The sequence below is a fragment of the Catharus ustulatus genome, chromosome 14, assembly GCF_009819885.2.
Source record: "Catharus ustulatus isolate bCatUst1 chromosome 14, bCatUst1.pri.v2, whole genome shotgun sequence".
Taxonomy (NCBI): Eukaryota; Metazoa; Chordata; class Aves; order Passeriformes; family Turdidae; genus Catharus; species Catharus ustulatus.
Genome location: NC_046234.1, coordinates 10,677,111 through 10,703,986, shown reverse-complemented (window position 1 = coordinate 10,703,986; position 26,876 = coordinate 10,677,111). Strand labels below are relative to the sequence as shown.

General features: G+C 39.2%; 1 protein-coding gene across 6 annotated transcripts in view; it reads right to left on the bottom strand.

Annotated features, from left to right (window-relative positions):
• The window catches only part of TENM1 (teneurin transmembrane protein 1), an 817,608-nt gene that overhangs the window by 78,246 nt on the left and 712,486 nt on the right, over nucleotides 1-26,876 (bottom strand). For 5 of the 6 annotated variants that reach the window (XR_004419458.2, XM_033072762.2, XM_033072761.2 and 2 more), the window contains 4 exons: nucleotides 20,346-20,531; nucleotides 19,293-19,316; nucleotides 16,874-17,020; nucleotides 5,643-5,859 (listed from right to left, as the gene is read on the bottom strand). Coding sequence is in view for 5 of the 6 variants with exons in the window: in XM_033072762.2 (XP_032928653.1) it covers nucleotides 5,643-5,859; nucleotides 16,874-17,020; nucleotides 19,293-19,316; nucleotides 20,346-20,531 (574 nt within the window). In the remaining variant the exon portion in view is untranslated. The remainder of the gene's footprint in view (nucleotides 1-5,642; nucleotides 5,860-16,873; nucleotides 17,021-19,292; nucleotides 19,317-20,345; nucleotides 20,532-26,876) is intronic. The other variant, XM_033072765.2, reaches the window with a different exon arrangement.

Below are 26,876 nucleotides of genomic sequence, written 5' to 3'. Positions count from 1 at the left end.
GTGATTTCAGATAATGAAGTCTTTTGGTAACATTAAGACATTTAGAGTCAAAACCAATAGAATACTTATAAAATGAACTGGCATTAATTACTCAATATAAATGACAAGCATAAATTTAGGCATTGTTATGTTTCTTTCTCAATTTGAAAATTTGTGACAAACCTCAACAGACACATCCACTGCACAGAGAATATGTGATCTAAAGGACAAAACTTAATACTTCCTCAGACAAAAGTTATTTAGGAGTCTACATATGAATTTTAAAAAATATCCCTAGAGAGATTAATTGACCATGATCCAATGAAATCATATGCAGAAACTGGAGAACACAGATTTCTGAAAATTTTCACATGCTTCTTAAGATCCCATTCTCCCAAGCCACTAATAGGACACTGATTTATCACCATGATATTATCATCAAACCCGTCTGACTATGACTATGAGAAAAAGCAACTGGTAAAGAATTAACCTCTCTGCTATACACTATTCACCACAGTTGCTAATAGGAATTCCATGCTTCCAGACCATGGGAAAATGCTGATAAATCCTAGAGGAATGGGAGGTGCTACATTACTGCCAGTATGTAAAACAAGACTTCTGATTTATCACCTGTTTTGTTTTCTGCACAAAATGAATTGGTTGTGGCCCTATTTGTGGCCCAAAATCTGCTGCTCCTCTGAAGGCAATTGAGTTCCTGTTTGTCTCAACAGACTCACAAGACTCACTCAACAGAACAGCCAGGTCCAATTACTCATTGATTTGTTAGAGCAGAAAATACTTGTTTCTATTATTTTCCCATATTTCTAACATTAACAGACATGCATTTTCTTTTCTAGTACCTTTATTAGTGCACTCCATATATTTACAACACATATTGGTGGGAGAGTGAGACCCCTGGGAGTAATCATTATTCAGTGCTATATTCTTGCATTCCTGTTTGTTCATTCCACACAGATCTGCCTTTCTGATGCTACTCTGTCCTCATATTTTATCAAACACAGATTTGTATGGTAACAGCTCATCAAAAATCTCCATTATTTCATCCATGGTCTTTCTTTCCTTTACTCATTCACTTCCCATTATTCATAAGTAATACTAAGAGACTTATCTTTCAACATTCTCCTTTTTTATTCATCATATTTTAGAAGCCACACATATTTACAGTATGTGATAAAGTCGCATAAACCTCATTGTTATACATTTATCTGTACTGAATTGTCTTTGTAATCTCTTAGATTTTAAATGTCCTAAGCCTGCCTCTGTTCCTACATTTGTCATCATTATTTAATGTCTCTTTATGACCCACTCTAAGTTGAAGAGTCTTCTCTGGCCTCTTTTTGAATTACCAGAACCTACTAAATCTTTGACTAAGCATTTGATCAGAGTTAGCTTTGATTCTGGCATTTACTGCAGCTATGAAAACATTTTTCAGTTACTTTATGACCAGTATGAGTCTCCAAGGCTCAGAAGGTAACCAAGAGCCCCAGCTTGCAGCCAGTTCTCCCTTGTTTCCCAGTGCCCTGGCAGCTCACAGAGCAGACCCCATGTCCCTAGGCATGCTGGCAGGCAGGTTCCCTGCAGCTCTGCTGCTTAGAGAACACCTCACTTAATTCCTTCCCTTACCAGAGCTCTTAGAGCATGTTCCCTGCAGTGATGTCCCTCCACAGTGAACTGCCACTTCACGCTTCCTTGCTTCAACATTCATCCTCTTCCCAGATGAGCTGGAGGCCTTGCTACCACTCACTGCTTCCCTTCATTTGAGCAGAGAAACCTCTAAAGATCACAATGTCTCCTCAATGCACTGTACTTTCTGCCTCTAAGACTTATTCCACACGCTTGTGACTGCCCTGCTTTGTTTTCTCATGGGGGATAACTTGTACTATCTGTCCAACAGCCACCTATTTGTGATGATTGCGTAATCTCAGACCTAAGGCTTTCCAAGTCGCTTTAACTTGAAAGTAAGTGCAAAAATGTCTTTTCTAATTTGGTGAAGCTGGGCAGGAACATGCCCCTGATAAGCTGCCTTAGTGTTTTCAAATGCATTAAAAATGTTCCCAGTCCCCTGGCAAGCTGTACTAAATCTGCAACTCCAGAGGGAGCAGTTGGCTTTTCGAGAGAAAGCTGAGATTCCCACGGGTTGCAAGTGGCCTAAAAGAAGTAGGATTCCTCTGTCAATGCTTCATGGGTCATTCCATGGAAATCACTATTCTGTGGATCACAGGTCTCTGCAGTCAGGAAGTTTGTTTCACATCCCTAATTGAAAATATGAACAGAAGCTTAAATTTTATATGTATTCTTTCAGTACTTGTAAAATACTTTATTATTTTCCCACCGTTCTGCCTTGCCCTGCTGCTACTTTCCTGCTATTTTTTTGCTTTTGTTTTGCATGTTAAGTTTCCAATAAGCACTTCAGGCTGAGACATTAGGCTCAGATATGGAACTCTGTCAAGCAGCTTGTGAATTTGCAAGTGTCACATTATCAGAAGATGTCATTTACTGTATTACATTTCTGATTAAAATCTTCAATGAGAGAAATTAAGCTGAAGGCTAGTGAGGTAAATTCATTTCTTCCTGCTGACAATGTTGCTGTAAGCAGCATTTGAAGGATAATTAATTCAGTACCATACACTGGACCCTTTTTGTGGGCAATTTGCAGCGAGTCAAATTGCTTGCCAGTAGCATGCATTAAAAAAAAAAACCTCATCAAAGAAACAAGCTAAAAACCTTCCTGAGAACAAAAGTTGACAAAAACACTATAATCTGCTACATCCTGCTGCATGCAGTAGGTTAAAACCATGCCTGATGTAAGCAAGTACATTTCCATTTATCTAGAATGTCTCTAATCTGCCTTTCAGTTTGTCACAGTTTAAGTGGGAGTTTGTAAAATCCCAGTGTATATGACATGGCTTTGACATAACAAAAAGTAAAATGTTTTGCAAACATGTAGCCCCTTAACATTATTTTTTGTGTAGTATTTAGCCATGGCTCATGCAACATCCTGACTGTGCTGTATAAGCCAAAATGTTTAAATATTAGACCTAAGCCTAAGTCCAAGATGCAAATGCAGAGGGATAAATGTCTCAGCAGCTGTCAGAACAACTAGTTTTAGTATTTCAGATTATTTGGAAGATTCCAGGATGTGGCAGAGATCAAACACTTCCAGTCTGAAGGACAGAGATAATCTTCACCATTTTTGAAAACTTTCCAAGATCTAATCAACATCCTTTTGTCTCCAGTGAGATTCATGCAAACATCACCCATACTAGAGTTCCACTGACCTATGGTACAGTAAAAGACTGCACGATGTCATTTGAATCAGAAGACTGAAAACACTGGATGGATGCCTCTTCCTTAATCCTCCTTATGGTCTGAGAGATTTTTTGTAAAGGGAAATAAAAAAAAAAAAAAAAAAAAAAGAAGGCAGATAGGGCCTTTCCAAATTGGAGCACCAGTGGGAAAGGATGCCAGTGCTCTGAAATAAATGCGTGCCAATATTACATCCAATCCTTCTGACATTTCATGTTGAACCACCAGTGCTATAAAATCAGTGGTGTTGCAGGCAGCCATGAGTTAATATCATCTGCCTAGACATAACCTTTATAGCAACATCCCAAAGGAGATTAAAACCCCCCAAGCATTCTTTGGTTTTTTACCAGACAGGCTGGATCAAAGATTTTTGATGTTTTTTACTGTAGCAGCAGTTGTCTTTCTATATTTTTTTCAGTAATCTTAATTCCCAGGAGAAGAACCAACACAAGATGGCAGTCAGATTGGCAGTATCAGAGGAAGATTTCTGAACAGGGTCAGCACAGTTTAGCTATTCTGTTTTTCAGAGACCCTGCTTATCTCTCATTCAAGTAAAAATCTGGCAGTTTTTAATAATATTTGGGTTATGGATGAACAATATTTCAACAGCCTGGAAGACTCAAGGATCAAGCAAAGGGAGGACTGAGGAACCCTTTGGGGTGCCCAGTACATTGCAAATTACTGTTGACAAACCCCAGGAGACACAGCAAAGCATGAGTGTCCAGGTACTGCCCTGACTCCAAAGAAGCAGCTACTCTCATCTCAATCCCAATGATCTCACCAAACTATAAATTTGTCTATAGTGGGAGGAAATGATATCTGGGGTGTTAGTGATACACCAGTGCCAGAAAAGTCCTACTCCTCTATGGTAGGAAGTTAGAAGCCATGGTGAGAGTGGGCTGCTGCTCCCACCCAGAACTTTGCTGCTCTTCAGTCTTAAAAGGCATGACAGGTATCAGGGTAAAGAAACTCAGAAGAAACACTCAGAAAAAGCTTTTAAATCTAAGTTAAATCCCATCAGTGATAGCTTTAAAAGATCAGTTCCTAATATCTATAAAGGCACGCTGATGGGATTACATGCAATCTGGCTGCTAACATTTGCAGTGTCACAGAACAATGTACAGGACACTTGAGCACTCACCTCCTCTCTGGAAACACCTCACTGTGAGGCATTTTGATAAGGAAAATTTTTCAGTGGTGACTTTTGGTTTAAACTGCACACAGAGCCAGCCAAGGACGCTGCCCCAAGTACAGTGGCCTCATTCATAAGTGCAACACTCCAAGAGACTCAGCAGTGGCAGGCGGGTGCTTCTCATGGAGTTCATCTTCAGAGCCTATTGTTCTACATATTTATAACATCCTGTTACATTATTAATAGTGATTAAATGTTTAGGTATTTCAGATCAATAATGACTGTTTACAAATTTACTTTATTAAAAATTAACGCTGAAGAAAAAGTGCACTGAATTTGTGTGCAGGATTGTGTTGAGGCTGTAGTCTAAGTGCTATGCACTGTGAAAATAAAAAATTCTTTTGTGCTTATTACTGGAACATGGTTTATCTAATGCATAGGCCTAGATGACAGGGTAATAGTCAGGTGATGTGGATGATTTGTGGATGTCTTTGTCAGCATGAAAGTTGTAACTTCCCAAGTGAACTGCAGCATAAAAACTTATGTGCCCCTCTATTTCAAATGTTCAAGAAAATATGTTACCAGGTTTTCTGAGAAAATAAGTGCCCTTCTTTTACTGCACAGCTCCTTCCTGCTAAAGGGCAAAGCCAATCTCACAAACACTCAGCGATCACTCTACTCTTGGTGGGATAACCTGTAGCACAAAACAGTAAACTCTACGCTGCTTTATCCAGGTGTAGCAAAACCAAAGAAGTTTTTAAATTATGTGTCTAGATTATATGTAAGTGACACAGACTACATTAATACCAATCAAATTGTATTGGGCAGAAAGGTGACTGAAGACAGCAGATGTGAATCCAACTTGTCCTTCTGCATCCTGCCATTCTGTACAGTGTGAAGGGCTGAACTTTCTCTGCTGATTTTACAAGTATGAGACAACTTACCTTCCACAACAGTCAATCTTGTTAATAAGAGCAGTAAAGTTTGTTGCTGGGACATTTCCACCAACCAGACAGGTAGCAACAACAATCTGATAACTAAGATCCTCAGCTGTTGGGACTTTAAGTTTGCTATCCTCTTAGGTATTTTATGAGCACTGGTGAAGAATTCTCAGCTATCCAGGCATCCTCATTTTTTCCTGGTTAAATCATTTAATTGCAGTTCTCAATATTCAGAAAAGTCTTTCATTTAAAAGAAGACTCACCTGCTTTCAAAGGAGACATCTCCTGGGATTACATGAGTGCTTTCCTTCCCAATAAGGAATCTGATTCGATCATAAAAGAGCCTTGGAGGATGCTGAGAGAAAGGTGGTTGGCTGTGGTGAATAAGGTCAAGGGGATCAGGCGAACCCTGGCAGAGAGGACTTGAATAACAATTGCTTTGCTGACAACAGTCAGGGTCTACACAGTCTGTCAAGCCATCTAAAATGGAAAGAATGGAAACTTCAGGAAATTGAGCTGTTCTGAGAATGAAGCACCACATTTATTACCAGAGAGCACAGGAGGGATGTAATCGATGTGAAAGCATGCTGATTATGACACAGTCAAATTCAATAAAGCATTAACGTACATGCTTACTCCAGGAGGGGTATTTTGTCTCAGTCATTAACACTGTATCACCTAACCAAATCCTCACTTAATGAGAAAACAGAATCTACAAACTAAGTGAATAGGAAAGAGCAGGACAGTCTTCCCTGCAGAACAGGCAGGAGAAAGTCACTACACTTCACTTGTCAGTGTGATGTGATGCACTCTGTGCAGCTGCTCCCTCTAACAGCCCTTTATTGTCAGCACTGCCTGTCACCCCAGGTGGGGCACAACACTCACTAACCAGTCCCCAGTAATGGGGTCTGAAATTTACCCAACTCTCCTAAATATCCCCACTGCAGTAGTAAAAAACTGTACTTGTTACAGTTATCTGACTTCTGCTTTAAGCCCTGTAATAGTTTTACGAGTGGTTTTGGAGATTTACTTTTCATTTATTGTTGTAATACCAGAATGATCCAGAAAGGATCTTAACTACACTCCTGTAGCTGATACATGAATACACACCTTGATTCAGGCTCTATCCCAGTGACCAGACAGTTACAGTCTTCTTGACAGATGTTTGCACCACTAAAGCAAATTTAGAAGGTGAAAATAAAGCTATTCCTCCTCTGTCCATTTTCAAGTATGAAAAATAGAAGAAATAATAGATTTTTTCAAAAACCTACATTTCTCCATGGACAAACTTGCAGCAACATTTGTGGGTGAAATTAAGTTACTTAAATATCTAAAGCTTATGATGAAAATTGAAGCACTGAAGTGCATCTACAATAAGTACCTAAATAAAACTTAAAATTGGGCTATTGGCATTTAATTGCTTCTATCAGCAGCTTAGATGTCCAAATTGCCTAAATTACCTACTCAATCAGAAACAGGTTTAATAGGAGATGGTAAAATATCCAACAATCTTCTTCAACATCCACTTCATGACATGTCAGCTGTATTGCTTCCAGTTAAAGCAAGATAAAGGTGTTTTATTCTTCAACAAAGACAACTCTTTGTATTTCTAACAAAGTTGGTCTGAATAAATGCAGAATCATCATATCACTATATGGATCTCCCTCATGCCAAATTTAGAATGTTATAGGATCAACATACTGTCAGATATTTTCACTTTTTATGCTTTGACTTTTTATGTTCTCTGGGTACCAACACTCTGAAGCCTTTCAAACTGCTCCTCCTCCAGGCAAACAGTGACAGCAGGGCAGCTTCTGGAGTTTTGTCACTGACATTAATGGGTACAAGACCAATCCCCAGCCAACCTTACCACTTTCTCAACAGAGCTCCGTGTGAATGCTCAGTAAACAGCAGAATAAAACATTCACTTTGAAAAGAAAGCAAAAGCCCTTCTACAGAACAAACATATATAATGAAATGGGCTTTCCTGGCATCTGAAAATCCTTGCCTGACCTTGAGCAAGATTATTGCTTGGCAATGCAAAAAATATTAACAAATCTATCCTCAGCAGCTGGGAAATCACATAGAGCAGGCTAGTTTTTGTGAAAGTGAGCCAAGGGCAACTGAAGATAGCTAGCAACAATAATCTAGGAACCTTGGCTCCAGCATAGCTGGCATGGCTATAGGTCAGTGTGTGCTTTAAGTTCTTTCCACATTCCCCAAATTCTGGAGACAACAGACATTTGCCAGCAGTGGAAGAAGAACTTCACAGGGCAATATTGACTTTATTGCCTTTGAGCATTAACGTACATGCTTACTCCAGGAGGGGTATTTTGTCTCAGTCATTAACACTGTATCACCTAACCAAATCCTCACTTAATGAGAAAACAGAATCTACAAACTAAGTGAATAGGAAAGAGCAGTCAGATGCTTTTCAGCAGGTTGTCCAAGATTACAAACATTAAAGGATTCCACTAGATTTGAAAATGTCATAAAGACACTGAAATCTCTTCTGTGGTTTATACTGGTAGTGGTGCCTGCAGAGGGCTCTGACGTGGTCAGGTCATTTAGGGCTGGGCCCTGCTATTGGAAAGGTTATGGCAATGACACACCTTGATCGAGGAGTCAAGGGATTTTCTGGAAGATACCAATTTCTACAAGCTCACCACTGTTCCCCCGAGAAACATGATAAACATTGGTCCAGAAGATCATGTGCTAATCAGAAAGAAGGAGCACTTATTTCAGAATAACAGTATCCATAGGGCAGCTATTTTGGAGTAATTTATTCCACACTAGCAATTCTGATTAATTTTTTCCTTGTCAACAAGCCATTAGATGTGGGAACTGAGCTGACCTGATTCTCTCATTTACGTAAGAAATAAAAATTAAATATCAGAATATGAAGATCTGCCTAGGAAAGAAATAGCTACCAAAATTATGCAACTACCTCGCTTTTTCTAATAGAGCCCTCATTTTCCTCTGCTTTGGTCAAAAGTTTACAATAGCTGGTGACCAACACAGTGCATTCAGGCTGTATACAAAAAGAAACCAAGGAAAGAGAAAGCAGTTTTGCATCTTCCAGTCAGATTCAATTTTCTCTTTTCTTTGTAGCTTACTTGTCAGCAACATGACTGCCTTATAAACTCTTCCAGGTTCTGCTAATGGAGTTGTTTTTGATTTGAATTACTTGCTCCTGGTTTCATTTGCCTCTTCAGCCTTCCAGGACTACAACAAGGTGGGTCTCCCATTAGGAGAGTGTGAAGTCTCAGAAGCAAACCTGAACAAGTCATGTTGAGACTGGTGTGTCCTAACAGCACCATAAACATATGAAGTGCTGGATTCAGCAGTTTACAGGCAACAAAGGCTACAAAGTCATCAGAGAAAGAAACTGCTACCCAAAGTACATCAGTGCAAAGGAGAAGTGTTCTAGGTCACAGATTACCATTCATGGGTTCTCTTTCTCTCTCATGGTATATTTTTTTAAAAAATATTTTGATTAAACAGATGGGAATTTATTTCAATCTCCCCTCACAACCATGCAGAATGAAAGAGAAGACACAGGCTTGGAGAAGATGCTTCACGGGCAGTGAGGCAGTAGGTGCAGAAGCACCAGCTTCTCTGTGCACTCTTAAAGCCATGTGTATTTTAGAATAATTAACTACAATTGTCTGAATAATGCAACTTCCAGCTTTTCTCCAAACAATCAACCAAAATTTAGAAGAGAAACTGACTTGCATAGAACTGAAAAATATTTTTCTCATTTTGTAAAGAAGTAAAATAATAAAACACCACTTTCAGGGCAAACAGGGAACTCAAACCAAAATAAAATCTTAGTTCCACTTTAGGCTCATTCAAGACACTGGATTTAAATTAAACAATTTAAAAGAAAAAAAAATAGGAAGAAAATCCAAACCTTAAACCTTGACAGAAAACTCCTATAATTTAGCACATCAAAATAAACCAGGTAAACCAATCTGGAACAGAATCACAAGCTACATATGAAAGCAAATCATATTAGTAAGTGCATGTGAGGATAAAATTTTCAACAAGCCAATCCTACTTGAAATATGATTTTTAATGCAGGAAAAATAACACAGAAAAAAAAGACAAATAAATCTTGTTTATAAACTATACTGTCACATTCATTCACTTGAAAATGCTACAAATACATTAATCATTTCTCAACCAATGGTCACAATTTTAGTTAAATTTTCATATCAGGAACTGACTATTAAAAATCTCACTGCGCTAGAATAACAGCAGGCTTTCTTTTAAATTTCAGGAGACAACATTCAGGTCTATGAACAAACTACTACAAACAGCAAACACTGTAATTCATACAGCAGGGGATCCTGTACACTGAAGTTTTTACTGTCAATTACCCCAAAGTGCATCACAGCATTGGTGCAGACTAAAATGTACTACAGATGTATGAATGGTTTTTGTTTGTTATTACCATTGTAAAATTTATTTAATATGAAAGACAGGTACATTCACAGTACACTACAGATTATATAGTAAAGTGATTTATATTTTGATGAGTCTGAGATTATGGCTTCCCATCCTCCAGGTACCTTCTTTTATATGCAAGGATAATGATGAACGGGGATTTTCGTTTTGAAAGTGAATTAGAAAATAAAAATATGTTTAATATTACTGCTAAAACAGAATTCACAAAGACTGACTTCAGGATAGAAAGCACTTCATAGTACTATTCAATAATTTAAACAACCTCAAAGAGAAGGCAGAGCACGCCAAAACAAGTTGCTCTGTTTTCAGTCACAGCACTCCTATCTGCATTGCAATAGATCACAGAACTAGGACAAGATTTTCCCATTCCTTTGCTGGGGAATAGATTTTTTCAGGAAGCCTTCTATAAGGAATGATATAAATATTCATTGGGTCAGGAGTGTGTATCAATGGAATCACAAAGTCTTCCATCAAAGACAATATATTTTCTGGGTTATACATTTATATATATATATATATATATATGTATTTCTTATTCCATATGATGGGAGGGATGTCACAAATGTTCTGAAATTACTTCCTCAGCTATGCTTCTGCTGCCATCATAGAAGGCTCATGTTGTGCTTGGTACAGCACATTTTCTGATGTGCATATTGGGTAGCAATCTCTCTTCTACAGGCATGATCACCTTCAGCAGCCAGAAAAATTGGCAATGGAATTGTGGCTGTGGACCTACCTCTCCACTGGCTACTTTCCAGCAATATATATTTCTCTAATTTCTGTGTCTGGGAAAATGTTGCACAGTGAATGCATTTTGTATGTTTTGTATTTGAGCTTTCCATGTGTTGCAGAATACTTGTGTTAAGTTCCCATTAAAATAAAATAACAGCTGGAAACAAAAAAGGCATTTTTTCAGCTCTAAGCTAATTGCAAGGACATTGAACAATGTTTTTTGTGCCTGGTATGAACACCTCTGTCACTTACTTTTCAAATCCCTTCATCTTTATTCTTGCATCTACCCTTGTTGTACTTGCAATTCATCAGCACAAATATGGGAATATCATAATACTCATGCTCCTGAAAACAGATCTGTGTTGAAAATTGCCACAAATTGTCTAGATATGATTTCAGGAGCAGCCATGGACAGTAAAGAGGCAATGCATGGGGACGTTGGTAAGGGGACAAAGAACAAAGTGGTTCACACCAGCAGTGGTGGCTTCCCCACCTCACCAGTGAAGCACACAACAACTTGCACAGCAGCTTCTTTCATATTAAACCACTGAAACACTTTATTACCTCGCTGTGAAAATGAAAAATTCAATTAGACTCTACCTTCCATGTTGCTGATGTTAGTGATTTTAATAAACCATCCACTATCACTAATTTCCGGTGAGGAAAACATAACTAATTAGCAATGAAACTTAAAATTGCTATGCTTCTGCTTAAAAGTTCATTAAGTAAGCAGAGCTCTCACCCTTTCAATCTTTTTTCACACATGCAGATGTACTGAAGTTAACTACCTGGTTAACATAAACTAATAGATTTGAAGTTTTATGGTAATGTCAAACCCAGAATACTACAAGAAGTTATATAGGTGCTTATATGGTGCATAAGCATGTATGCAGACACACTCACAAACACATCCTAATGATTTATTTGCTCAGGGACATGAAAATCTAATCTCTAAGCAATATGTTGTGCTTAGTTTTGGGCACCACGATGCAAGAAAGATATAAAGCTATTAAAAAATGTCCAAAGCAGAACTATGAAGATGGTGAAAGGCCTCTAGGGGAAGCCCCAAGAAAAACATCAGAGGGCACTTGGCTTGTTCAGCCTGGAGGAGACTGAGGAAGACCTCACTGCAGCCTTCAGTGCTTGCAGAGGGACAGGCACTGATCTCTCCTCTCTGGTGAACAGTCACAGGACTTGGGGGAATACCATGAAGCTGTGCCAGGGGACGTTTAGGTTGGAGATTAGGAAAAGGTTCTCCAACCAGAGGGTGGTTGGGCACTGGAACAGGCTCTCCTGGAAAGCTGTCACAGCACAAAATCTGACAGAGTTCAAAAAGAATTTGGATAACACTCTCAGGTACATGGTGCAATTTTTGGGGCTGTCCTGTGCAGGGTCAGGAGTTGCTCTTTGATAATTCTTGTGGGTACTGTTCATTTTCACTGCTGCAGAGCAGCCCAGAGAGCTGTGTGTGTCAGTACACTCCTGCTCCATCTATACTGATCCCAGTGAGTGCAAGCCAGAGATGGAGCTGTGACATCTATGTCCAGAACATTTTCACAGAATGTAAAAAATTGGATTTAAGTGCCTCCTTAAATATTGCTTGTGCTGACTTTATTCACCACAGGCTCAATTCGGTCTAATTAGTGTTGCCAGGAATCTAAGCAAACAGAATCAAAGAGTAACTTCAGAAGAGACTAAGCAGCAGCAACTGTCAAGAGTCTCTAATGCTTATTCATATGCATTAATTCAAAGTGCCCAAATTTTATCCATAATACATAGCATGCAGCAGACAGTGAGGCTGTGTCTTGGTTTGTAATGCAGGATGTGACCAAAACTATGTATTCTATCACCATCTGTTGAAACAGGTGGGGCTTTCAAACCAAGACAGGTTTGTTAACTGGGAACACTGGTGTTTATAATAAGGAAAGGCATCAGTGGACCTATGGAAAGGCTGCGAGGGTTTTACCCAGTGAGTACCAGTAGTGGTTGGCTTTCCACACCTGGGACAATAGAGATATATCAGGGTTTTCAGAAACTCTAAGTATCTCTAGGGAGTCCTCGCTGCCCAGCAACAATGAAAACCATTCCCATCAGTATTATTTATATTGGGTAATAATAGCATATTACTTATATATGGTTCAATATCTCTGTGATGGATAGGTTATTAAAACGCCAATGGACGGGTCAGAAATACATCAATATTTTAGCAGCACTGTTATCAACCCAAGGCTATGCTGAGTCATATTTCCTCGTGCTTGGAAAAGCTTGGAGAAAGCTACAATAACTGTCTGAAGTGACTGAAGGCATATTTGGAAAAGAATTCAAAGCTTGTAGTAAAAAGCATTTTCCTTAAAAACAAACAGGCAAGATTGATTCATGAAAGAAAAATGATAAAAGGAGATGCAGGCAAATTTAAAAGAGAGCTCTGCATCAAAGAAACTAATGTGAGTGACGGGCTGCGACTTTCAGCTTGAGACAAAGACCTGTTTGTGCAGCAGCTGGGTAAATATATGTCCAAAAGCCAGGCAAATTACAGCTTGGCAACAATTGAGTGGGGTGTGACCCGTGAGTGCCCTTTGTGTCCCCACCCCTCAGCAATGTGCTCTCCCTCCTGCTCCAAGACACAGGCGCTTTGACTGCAAAAAACTCAGCAGAGCTTTCTAGAGATCTGGAGCTACTGGGGCTTCCAGTGAGTCTAAATTAACAGCAGAGCAAGAGGAAATGACCTGCTCAGATGAACTGAATGGCCATCTTATAAACCAAAATCATGTCAGTCATGACTGAAAGAAGGAGAATAAGGAATGGGGAATTACACTGAGGGAAGCCACAGTGAGGGAAAGGATCCACTGCAAAGGGCACCTGCTTGACTCCTTGGCATTTTTTAATGGACATCACACTGCTAACAGACTGCAGAAGCACTCTGTGAGGCCAAGTGCAAACCCTGCCATCATGCATCTGTTATAATGCTAAGACCTTTTCACTGATATTTGTAGTGATATTTGAACAGGTAAACATGCCTTTAAGTCTGAGAGCAGGAAAAAGCTAACAGAGCCTTATGAGCTGGAATGGGAGAGACAGTTATAGTACAGCCAGGGAACAAGTGCAGCGAATCCTAATGGGGCTTTAAAGGAAATTGTACTTTCCCTGCCCCCAAGAATAGTCCCACATGTGTTTTATCTTACCACCAGCAGTAACTGCACTGAAGGCACCTTGGTGCTTCAGTTGTTGCAGGACCAGGATGCCTGAGAATATGCTTATGGCCTTCTCCTTATATGATTATATCAGTCCTTAAAAAATGAATTCAAGACTTCCCTCTCCCAAAGCTTTGGTGCTCTTAATGCAGGGCAAACAACCCCACTAACACTTCCTCATGCCAATTAAATGACATTATTGAATCCTTATGGTTAGGACAAACTTTTTTTTTCTGTACTGTGTCTCTGAATGTAGTTTCAAATGATAAAAATCTGTTTTTCTATCCCTGAAAGTACCATGTGACAAATTAACTGAAAAAAAATAACCTAAAACTACACAAAATTATCCCTTTGTCTAAGTTCTAAAATTAGAGTTTGTTTGAAATTATAATTGCTCAACTTTACTACTGCTTTGTTCTTTGGTGGTGACCTCCTCCTCATGAACTTGAAGCATAAGAGAACTGAGATTTAAATGTTTAATTTAAACACAATTGGAATGGTTAAGACCTTTGCTAGATAAGAATTCCATGATTTAGGTTATACAAGGGCACTAAATTATCTCTTGGGCTATGTGTCACTATGATCACATGCTAAGGCCTTAGGAAGTTACCACCTGTCAGTTGTGTTTCTTTAACTCACCTGAGTGCAAGCTCTTGCCTTAGCTGCAGGTGAAAATGCTAATAACTTTCATCCTGATGAACCTGCCCAAGCTGTGTAGCTTGATGGCTAGAAACTTGCTATGCCACCATAATATTCTCATAGCCCAAGGCTCAACCTCTCAGAAAACAGGACTTAAGAGGTAATGTCACACCTCCTTCCCAATTCCTGATTTTCCTGTTGTGTTGGTATATAAACCCTGAAACATACAGCTTCTGATTTCATATTCATCTAACACTGGTATTACTCCAATGACTTTAGGGGAGTTTTTCTAATTTATGCTTATGCCAAATCAGGTCCTATGAGCTTTATATATATATACAGAGAGAGAGAAGTGGTTCTAACATGTAGATATAATTTTCTTTTCTTATATGAAGTTGATTGTGAGGAAAATTTAATTACATTTAGCCCATCTGTAGTCAGATTAATTAAATATTTCTCTCTGCACTTATCTCTAATTTTAATGTCAACAGAGCTGTCCTAGTCCATGTTATGTTCCCATTAAAAAGGGAAAAGAAAATTGCTTTTAAAACCTGCAGTGAAATGATGTGAAGTGTCTGCCTTAAACTGACAAGTTCAAGGAGATTTAGAGTTAAAAGTGCCAACTCTTCCAATAACTCACTGTTATTGCAGAATATAAAGCACCCAAAATCATAGTACAGGGCAGTTTATACAGAGCCAGTTCACAGTATCAGAAAATGCTTTCCATACATTACAGACTAAACAGGGTTTTAGTGGGCAGATTTAAGAGTGCAGGGAGGTGAGTCATGGCTCGGACAGCAGGGGAGAGCAGCGACAGATGGGAGAGCACAAGGGGGCAGGGATACCAGCTGTGGGATCTTGTGTGACAGGGACACACACTAGTGCAGGAGAGCACAGACAGTGGGCAGAGACTACTGACTGGACCTCTTGGAAATAAGGTGGAAAAGGAAGGATATGAGAGGAATAAGGTGATTTTGAATAGGGTTCAGAAATGAGAAAGCCTTTGCCAAAGGACAGCAGGGTCTTAGAGCCCACAGAATACAAAATAGAAGGTCTCAAAATACATTTGTAAATGAGCAATCATCACTGAGTCAGAATGTTTCTACTGCGGTCCCACAGTGACCTCAGTTCTTGGACTTACATCAAGCTTAATTTATCAATGACCTAGAAGAAAACAAAATCATCATAACAAGGTTTGCCCCTACAGTCACATATAAGAGATCATCCTAGACACTGATACAGCCTTTAGGTGTGACACAATAAAATATTACTTTAATACATCTCAGTGTACAATCTAAGGAAAAAAATTAAGCATGTTTGGTGCTGTTCATAAAATCATAGAACTGTATGGGTTGGAAGGGACCTTAAAGATCATCTTGTTCCAACCCCTTGCCATGGGGAGGCACATCTAACAGTAGACCAGGTTTCTCAAAGCCTCATCCAACCTGGCCTTGAATCCACTCACTGAATGAGAAAGCTGCACAGCTCTGTGGATGGGACAAGCTCACTGTAAATGCTGGTAGCAGGTGAAGGAGCAAAAAGCAACAGTCCTTGACCGCTCAGCAAATGAGTATTCCTAAAACAGATAGGAAAAATAATTAACTCTGAGAGCAACCAGCCAGGAATATTGTGGCTTCTGTCCCATTGGCAAGTTTGAAATAGAGCTGGATGCTTTTGCTTAAAAATAGTGCTCCAACTCATGTATTAAAGCAAACTATTGGAAAGGAAGCAGATACCAATGTATGAAAGAACTATGTTTCCCCCAGTAAACCTAAAACTTAAGCAACCTTAGAATGAAATCAAGATCACAGAGGACTGAGGTAGAGAGCACCTAGTGCCAAATGCCCTTGTTCAACTGATAAAAAGGAGCTAATAATTATTTCAGTACAGGGCTTTGCTTACGGTGCTTTCCAAAATCCCTTCTGCACACTTTCTACACTAGTTTCCTCAACAGTTCTTCAAAAGCAGGTCCAGATAATTGCAAGAACTGTGCTGTGTCTCAGTAGAAATATTAAGAGAGATGTTAAAAGCAACTGTAAATGTGCACTTTATGCTTACAAATATATTAAATTAATAATAATAGAAGACTAACTGGATACATTTTGACAGACACAGGCTTTTTTTCATTTGGGTATCTCTTGGCTGTTTCTTCTGAAAGACTGACAGAATTACAAGGAAGACTGGAAAGGAGGTACAGGAAATTACTTATTACACTTTTGTTTTGCTTTTTATGAGAAGAAAGTAAGTACTGGGATGGTAGAGCCGCAGATACTTCCTGCCTGCAGTAGCATCCAGCACAAGGGTCTGTTCCCTCACTGTACTGCTTCAGATAAAGTCAGTGGAACAAGTGTCTTGAGCAAACAAACATTGACATTTTGTGATAAAAGGAAAGCATACACCAAAACTATGGATTTAAATGGCGGTCAAGGATGTGACAGAAACACATGAATTATGTATCATACCTCCATCATTGTCCAGGTTATCTGCACACACCATTTCCATAACAACGTTACATCCTGAGCCACTCCAGCCCACTTGACAAACACAGTGCCACCCATTCTGATCAAGAGTGCACCTTCCATTTCCATAACAGAGACCTGGGCAACCATCTAAAATAGAAAGGGTAAAAAAAATAAAGCCTTCATGAAGGGATATTTTCTCTTATACTGCAGTGTTAATTATTCATTAACATCCCTACTTCTAGCACTATACTTGCTGCCTTCAGATGATCACAGCTTGGAAGTCACATTTCTGGCCAAAGATGGAAAAATCCCCAACTTGGTGCTTCCCTTTGCTTGCCCAAAAGTAGTTTCTCCATGAGGAATGAGGATTTTTTTAAGTGTTTAATATTTTGTGCACAGGAAAAAAAAGAGTAAAGTCATGACATAAATTTTTAAAATTCAAGTCCATCTCTTTCTCTATTGAAAAATAAACTGTAGTGCACTAACAATACCACACACATAATCAAGACTTATATCAAAGATACACATGAAAAATATTGTCTAAATGGCAAACTGGCATCTGTGGACATAATCCTACGCATTGCAGGGAGTGAAAGTGACCTTTTTATTCTGTTCATAAATACTCATCTGACTGAGAAAAAGCCAATTTGATTTATGCTACAACACACCCTCTCCACAGAAGGCAATTGAGGGAGCACTGCCTTCCTGTTCCCTTACAGCTGATTCCAACAGGACCAGCACATGCCCTTTGGTGGTGCTGCTTCTAGACCAAAACTGTACCAAGGACTGTAGCATCCTCTCAATTATACACTTGCAAACTCTGAATCAATAGTAGTTTGGACATTCACATTTAGAGTTCTTGCCTCTAAGAGTGAGAGAGGAATGGTCTCTTGGATGTGTGCACTCACGTCCATCTGCTTGCATCGTGCAGTGCCAGCTCAGACATTTGTCGGATCCTCACCATGTCACATACAGAGCCAAAGGACAATGGATAAAGCTTGGCAGTAAGTTTGACAGAGTGAGTGGCATCACTTCTAAGATGCCTCCTTTCTTTTTACCACCATGGACATACAGGGTCTGAAAGCCCCTATGCACCTGACGCTGATCATCAACACATAGGTGTTATCAGAGAGAGGGTTTTTTTTTTTGAGGAGGAAAGAAGAGTCAGTGCCTGAGAGCCCCAGGATGCTCCTAATAAACTTTGGAGAAGCCAGTCAGAGTCTGGTCTGTCAGATTGTGATTCTCAGACCCACATGCAGCACATTTCCTGGTAACTTTGCGTGAGACACATCATCTCCCTCCTTCTCACCCTTGGCACAGTTTATCAAACGCATCTGCAAACAGAGAGATCAGAGTCTGACCCTTTTGCTCAGAAAAACTGGAGAGGGGAGGTACCATATTCTCACACTGAGTTATGGAAGATGCTACTCCAAAACAACGTGAACTTGGCAACCACCAAATATACTATAAAAGCCTCTTTCAGGGAGTTGGGGGAAATGGCAGGATATGAGAGCTCTTCTGGGTAATATGGATGCTTTTCCACTTTCAATCACTGTGCTGCAGAGTTCATTAATTTCTTGTACATGATTATATTTTACTATTGTGTATGGTTACCCGCTAAGTCTACAAATGCAATAAAATGAATGCTTACGTGCTTTTATTATTATCTAATTCCAAAGAAATAAAATAAGAAGCAGAAAATAAGCACTGAGATCTTTCTGAACTAATGGTTAGTTTGGTATTTCAGTGAGCAGCACTTTTGGAAAGGGCTGTGCATCACTCATGCTCTGCTCAGCATGGGCCAGGCAGAGGACTGCTGTCACACTGGGGGAAGGTTCTTGCACTGACAGGAGTGAGCAGGACCTGCGGCAAGGCACAGGAATCACATGAACAGCACCAGACAGAGAAACATCCAATTCAACTCTTGTATCAAATGATTTGAAGAGAACTAGATCACATCTGGCACAGACACCTTTAGAAAACATGAGTACTTCTCTACCAAAAGAAACTTACTTTAAGCATAAATGACAAGAGCATTTTTTTACTTCTCACGGGAGACAGTATCAACGCAAGCTTTTTAGCAAGTCCTCAGCTCTGGAATTACTTTGGATGGTAAACAAGAACAAAAAATGGATTTGCCTAACACAGCACATCAGATGGCCCTGTAAAACATGCTTACACTGCTACAACTTTGCAAATGAGTTGAGCACATTACTCATTAAAAACTGCATTTTCTGCTGTAAATCTGTCTCCATGTGTGCGTATATATCTATATATACTTCCATAAACAAATGTGTCATCTATTCTGGGAACCTAGCAGTACAGAAGCTCAAAGAAAATAAGTAACAGAAAACTCTTCATTCCCAATACTTTTGTATATTTTCTTTTTTTTTTTGTAATGTTGATATGAAAAACTTACCTTGAACAGCATCTAAGTAGTGAGCTTAAAAAAGAAAAGAACAAGACTGAGATGGATCAAACTTCTGTACCAAATGAAATTACATTTGCTTATGGCTTGACACCTGGGGGTTAGATATAAAATGTCTCCCTCTTCCTGCAGGCAGATCTATTCCTGCTGCTGTGACCAGAACATTGTGTTTGTGATCGTTCTCCATTTGATGACAAGTGTGCAGGGGCCACACCTGGCACTATCTACAACATGAACTGCAGGTCTTTTTGTCTTTTTGAGTATTTTGGTCCTTCTCTGGATTTGCTCTAAACAATCTTCAGAAAACTAGGCAGTTCCTCCATCACAAATACAATTCTTGATTTAGCAAATTCTAGAGCTAGGGAATGAATTATCTTAAAACGCTCAAGGATAAAGATAACACATTCTAGATTTATTTTTTTCAAGACACAAATGTGAGACCTTATGCTGCTCATTTGAAAATTAGATAATCTCATTTTGGGACATTTTAGGGAGAAACAGACCTGCAAAACACTGTCAAACTTCATTAAAAATACAACTGTTATATTTTTATAGTAGATTAATTACTTTTAAAAACATCTGAAAAGTTTACCTTATCAGGAATATTGTTAGAGGTCAGCTCTAGGAAAAACACCTTTAGTAGTATGTAAAGTATGTAAATCCTCACACAGAAGGGCAAGAGATTAAATGCAAGAATTACATAAGGTAAATAATAGCTTTGGCTCCTCACACCTTGTATTTTTTAAACATTTTTTTCCCTTCCTGATTACCAAATTCATATATGAACACATCCCAAAGATATGTTCTGACTGAACTATCTTTCCATTCTGTGGGTTTTTAAAAAAATTAATGAACCTGTTATTTCCTCTATACAGAAAGCTGTGCCAAGTTGCTATTCTGTGGGACAGAGTGCAGAGGCAACTTTTTTACACCTCTCTGGATTCTGAGTCTCTGCTTTTCCAAATAGATTTCAATTGGAATGATGGCGCTCTGTGTAGAACTAGATTAAGATTTTATGTATTTCTTGAAACAAAACCCTCTTACCAATGGTGCAGTGGTCCCCTTCCCATCCAGGGCTGCACTCACACTTGCCGTCCTTGCACTGCCCGTGCTCGGCACAGTGCGAGTGGCAGGTCCGTTCTTCACAGCTGGGTCCCACCCAGCCCTCTTCACACTGGCATATCCCTCTGGAGCAGACACCGTGGCTGCCACAGTCCAGGGTACACAGCTCTGCACAGAAAAACAGAGTACACCATGTGGAACAGCACTTTCACACTGCAATTAGACTCTGCATCAAGACTAATTCACTGCTGGATGAATATCGCTCATCAGCTGGATCAAACATGGGGTTCTATAACTCAGTACATGTTGCAGCAGACCTCTCATGAGGGGTAGAAATGAGCCAAGACACAGACTCTCATTTGATAACATGAAAAGGGTCCAGGTTTATTCTTCTTTACAGCTTAGCCGTCCTGACTGATTACAGCATGCTCCTTCTGTGGGGTCCAACTGCAGATTCTAAATGCTGGCTCCTTCTGTAGGGTCCAGATTCTAAATGCTGGCTATTTCCTGCGGGACCATGACTGCAGGTATTGGTTTGCAGACTCTGACTGCAGGCTCTAACTCCATCAGACCCAAACTGACCTCATAGCAGAGGGTAGAGCCTAGTCTGAACCAGACATACAATGAAAAAATCTGTTATATTTGACAAATTCTTCTCGGACTCAATTCTAAAATTTCTTACAAACTCAAATGTTGTGAGCTGAATTAAAGGATAGAGTGGCACATAAAATACATAAAAGCAAACCAATCTTTTAGATATTCAAATGTTTGTAGTGATGACAAAATGGCCTCCACTTGCAGTACGGAAAGCCACCAGAAAGGGAGTAAGAGATGAGACAAGCACCTCACTCTGACAGCAGTATGCAACATTACATGACCTAAGGCCATTCAGACTCCCCTAATTCTAAAATGGCTTTTGAGAATTCATGCTTTTTTTTTTTCCTTCCTGCCCTCCATGACTCACCTGCTAAGAAACCAGGAAAGCTGTTTCAAGCAATACTTCCTTCATTACCCCCAGAAGAATTTCTCTACCTGGGCCCTGTAGAGCAGACCTGATCATGAAGTGGTATGAAAGTCCTGAACTGTTTCAATACATCATCATATGCTAACTGCAGTTCTACTTCCATGTATACTAAAGATGATCTGTGAAAACAATGGTTTCACTACAGAAAGGTTCCATGTAGTTTGAATTTATTTAGAGTAATTATTGCAAAGACACAGGATTTGCTTGTTATCCTGCAATTAACCTGCTACAGAAATGTCTCTTCCTTCTTCCTCCTCTCAGAAAGCAGCTGATAGCACTTAAAGTATAAGTCAAACACTCATGTCTATTCTGATTTCAAATGTCAATGCTACATATTTAGTTGTGGCAGGATTTCTCCCTTGACAGATTTTAAACAATAATCATTTAGATCTTGGAACTATTGTATATAAACATCCTTAAAAGCATTTGTAGTGACAAATGCTGTCACTTACATACCAAGAAAAGTTTTTAAAGTTTAAATTGAAATCTTATCTTGCAATTATTTTAACACAAAGAAAAAAGCAGCACAGAACTGGAACAGCACAGTGACATCAAAGACGTGCTGGGCTCTGTCTTGAGTGAAAGCTTAGCTCTTGTTTTTGTCAGTAGCCAGGATGACAGCATGGTGCACAATCAAAAGGATGGGTGAGTGACAAACTGCAAGAGCACTGTCCAACTCAAATTCAGAGGCAGAAGGCAAGGTAAGGAGCATCACACAAAATTCAGTAAAATCAATTGCAAAGTACTGTCCTTAGGAAGCCAAAATGAGCTATATAAAAAATAATTAAATTTACTGTTTGGACAGGGAGTTGTGTTATACTGGAATACAAGATAAAAATTATTATCTGATGATATGATTCTATGATATTCCTGAAATACAATATGTAAGACAAGAAAAGAGACTGCTCTGTTATATTCAAATGAAAAACTGTGCTGAGTGTGGGGCATTATATCTTAGAAAGTCTTGATTGTTGCCTGCTGATCATATATTCATTTACTGCTTCATGCCTTGGACTGCCTACCTGCAGGTACTGGAAAGGATTTTTCCCTCCTTGCTGCATAATTTGTCTTGGCTCTTTTATTTTGTTACTTGTTTGCTCCTTGGAAACCTGGGAGACTGCAGGAGGACTTGCTTTCTTATTCCATTGGTACTGAGGCCATCCAAACACTTGCTTCTATGTACAGGAAGCAAATTGATCCCACCAGATCACAAAAGCATCACCCCTAAGCAGACTGGTGAAGGATCACTGGTTTTATTTGAAGCTATCCTTCCAGCTTGGGCATTGGCCTACTGCTGAGAATTAAATCTAGCAAATACTTTAAGAATTTAGGCTGCTAGAGGGATGTGTTTGACCTCCCCTGATCTCCCTCTAGTTCACTATAATTATTGCTTTTGATATTTTACTTCAAGTGGCAAATATTGTTAAGAGGATATTAAGAAATATTGTGTAGTTTACAATATACTGAGGTAAGCAGAATGGATGGTCTTTTTGACCCTCTGGATTGATATTCTGCTACACAGATTTTTGCAGTTGTGGGACTGGCTGAGTTCAACTGATTCCAGAATTTCAGGGAAGATCGTAGGCATTGGAATACAGAAGTGGTAATGGCTGAAGTGGAGAAACAAAGCCATAAATAGAGCTTCTGATCCTGTCAGCAGTGCTAGAAGCTCCTGCCACTCCTCTATCTGTACATAGACCAAAGAATCAGCTGTGGTAAACCTTGAACACATTCCCACATGTGGCATGCATGGCTGAATGCCCCGTCTGTCTACCCTGCAGAATCTAATCATGACAAACTCATCTTCCAAACAAACAAAAGAAATAACAGCATAGAGCTGAAGGCAATGCAGGCACATTCCTACCACAGGGACAGGGGTAGATCTTTTAAAATCAAAAAATTAAACAGACATTAAAATGTTAGAAAGTTTTCTACTGTTTTCCCTACACATGGAATAAAATTTTTAAACACAACTAAAGCTTCTAATCTTTAATAATCTTCACTCATAAGGCTTTTTTTTGGTTCTATTTTCCGACATAAGATCATACTAGAAATGAACCTACCTAGTTCTTGCTTTCCTTCTAAAAATGAATTTTTTCCCAAAATAATGAGTCTAAATGTCCTTTAATGAAAACCACACCAAATTTTGTAAGAACAAGAAGTAATGAAATGAGGTTTTTTAGTTTGGCCCAGACACTTTCCTCAGCTATCCTAGCTGACCTGCAGTTCAGCCAATTCCCACTTTGTTGTCACTGAGGTAATCTTGAGACTTACATTCTTTTTGGTGATTTCATAAGGCTTCAGAAACGCTGTTTACCATGATAATGTATTCTTCTGCCAAGCAGATCCAGGATTCTCCACAGACTTCTCATGCAAAGCAAGGGAAATCAAGCCTAATGTCATCCTATTAATGCTGTGGTAGAATATGCAGCTTTAATCCACAGCTAATTCAAACAACTAAGATCAAAAAAAAGGATTATCAGTTCAGGTTGTTCTGTTTTAAAATGCAAAACTGTTTCTTGACTTCTCCTGCAGATAAACAAGCCCAGAAACTTCCTTGTAGGAGGGAGCCACGTTAGCATTTGTGTTTGCATTGAGGGTTTCTGCCAGAGACTGGACAAAATGAGATACTGCAGTGAGTGCTCAGGAACCAACAGCAATGGGAAATTGTACAGTAAATTTAACTAGCTAAACACCTTCAAATAGAGCTGATGTGGCAAAAATTCACATAGAAGTGAAGTTGGACAGCAAGTCAGACATGATGCAACTGTTCACCTCACTGGAACATCCTCCTTCCAATGCAGCTGGTCCCACGGAGCACAGAAGCACCACAAAATGCAGTAGAGCCAGCAAGAAGGGAAGAACTTTGAGCTGTGGGTCAGTGCAGCAGCTGAGACAGCCAAAACTGTCTTCTCTGATTGAAACAGCTATTCTACTCCTCCTTCTCTCCATCCATCTCCTGGCTCTGTGATCCCTGCCTAGTGCTTAGCATGGGAAACTGGTGAGATGATTCAGATAATGGAACTGTCAGATAATTATTCAGTTTGTTTTTCTGGGTTAATACCTGACAGCTAGCTGAGCTAAATCAGCCCAAGGAGAGATCAAAGCAGGCAGGACGAGGGAGGAGATGCAAATCCCAGCCTGGACAGAGACTGTCCTGCTGAGGAGTCACAAGCTGTGCCATCATCTGACTGCAAAGGACAAGAGCAAAGAGATGACTTATGTAAGGTAACAAGGGAGGCAGGTAACAAGAGGTACAGTTTGGATTAGTTGACTCAGGGATATTACATCACTAGCCTTTACTTGTGGTGCTCCATTAATTGCCATTTATTCTTACAATGTACAGTGCCACACTCACAATCCCTTAAGTTCCTTGACCATGTTGGTGTTTAGGCTTGGTTTATGGAAGCCCATCTCTTCTCTGCCACTCCTCTGTGTCAAGGTTTAGTGGGATATACACCTGCTTGCCTGAGCTCTGGGCACACCTTGTGCAGCAAGCTGGGTTGCAGGCTGCTCTGTGGCTGAGATCCACTCGTCAGTACATGCAAATTTTCATGGTTCCCAGGAAACCAAGTCACCCAAATTCACAGTAATTCATGGCCCTGCATCAGTTTTTGTACCTGTACAGTTTAAAATCCAAACAAGGTTCTCTAAATGTAGGCCTGAAAGTTAATTTTGTTTTTGAAAAAAGCCCAGCCATAAAGAGTCACTGTAAGCATCGTGCTGGCAGAGTGCTGGGGGCTGGCCTCAGCTGACCCCAGCAGCTTCTCTCAGCCTTTCATCAAATACTGTTTGCATCAAGTCTAAAATTCTGAGTCCTTAGACTCACGCCAATTAATGAAGAAGAGAGTTTAAAAATGTTCAACTCAGTCTAGAATTTTTACTGACATGTCCTTAATTCTGAATGCTCATTAATTTCTTGGAAAAAGGCAAATGTGAGCTGTGAACCATTATTTGTACATATTCTTGTGAAGGAGACAAATAATTGATCATTCCTGAGCTAATCTAAAAAGCATTAGAAATTCACTCCACACTCTTCATTTTAATTACCTAAGTCAACAATGAGTTCTTTCAAATGTGTTTTTATAATAAGTTCTTACTTATGTGTTATGAAAAGGGAAATTAAAGCTAAATATTTTATAATTTGTAATGATAAGGGAAGATTTTAATGTTAATTCAACATGTGTCAGAAATAACTCCTAGAAAATCATGCTAAGAATACATAACTATATGTAAACAAAAGTGGCCAAATACTGCGAAACATTCATTATACTTTTGTTCAGTGGTGAGTCTACAGATAGTCTAAACTTTCCGTATTATATTAATAATTTTGCTATCAATTTTTTAATAAGTGGTTTTCCATAAAGATTAGAAATTAATCTACCCTGACTTTCACCCAATAAGCTTAACTGCTAGAGGCAGCGAAAAAATCACCTATCTAGACCTAATAAAGAAGTTTTTCCAATTTAAATATACATTGCATTTAATAAGTTTGCATGATAATTTCAACAATGTTCCTGAGCTTTTTAAATTACCTTCCTGCTGTGTCCTGGAGACAACTCTGTTCTAGCTTTCATTTTCAGCAATTGACTTTATTAATATAATTTTTTACACCACAAAGAAGTTCAAAAATGTAAAGTTTTAGGAGTTTCAAAAGCACTTGAACTTTTAATTTTTCTGTAAAACCTAATGGAAATTTTTTCCCCTTAACAAAGGTTACCTAGGAGTGCACTGTAGAGGTTTCATGCAGACATCAAGTTGTACACATCTGTCCTAGAAGAGATGTTATTTTTATAGTACAGCTTATCTTATTTTCCCAATTTACATAAACTTACTTGTCAATCTGGATGTTAACTGCATCTGATCTTGGCTTTTTCAGCAGAGTCACAGTATGTTAGTTAGGTGTGTAATTTTTTGCATTCTTAGTCAACACACCTATGCCCATAAACCTTCCCTGGAAGTGTTCAAGGCCAGGTTGGATGGGGCTTGGAGCACCCTGGTCTTGTGGAAGGTGTCCCTGCCCATGGCAGGGCAGTTGAAATTAGATGATCTTTAAAATCCTGTAGACCTTAAAAAACACAAACCATTCTATGATCTATGATCAAGCAAGGGACAGCTTTTTTAGGGGCAACACAACAGTACCACATGGGTTATACCAGTGTCCAGTGGCAGCTTCTCTTCAAGCTTGAGATGGAAACCAAAGGGATTTGCAAATGTCTTCAAAACGTTAATGTTGAAGTCCTTCTTTGTCAGCTGCCAGGTTTTGTGAATGTTTCCCCTTGGAAAACTGAAATCAGGTTCCTGTGTGGAAAGGCAGCAATGGAGCATTGCCTGTCTCTTCCCTACCTCCACACCACTGAGGAACATGTGATGGGAACTTGCCACAGAACTTAATGTGAAATTTAGTACAATCAGAAATAAATCAATATGATAGATCATCACCAAATGACTGATCTATTTTAACATAAATTTATAAAGAATAGAGCTGC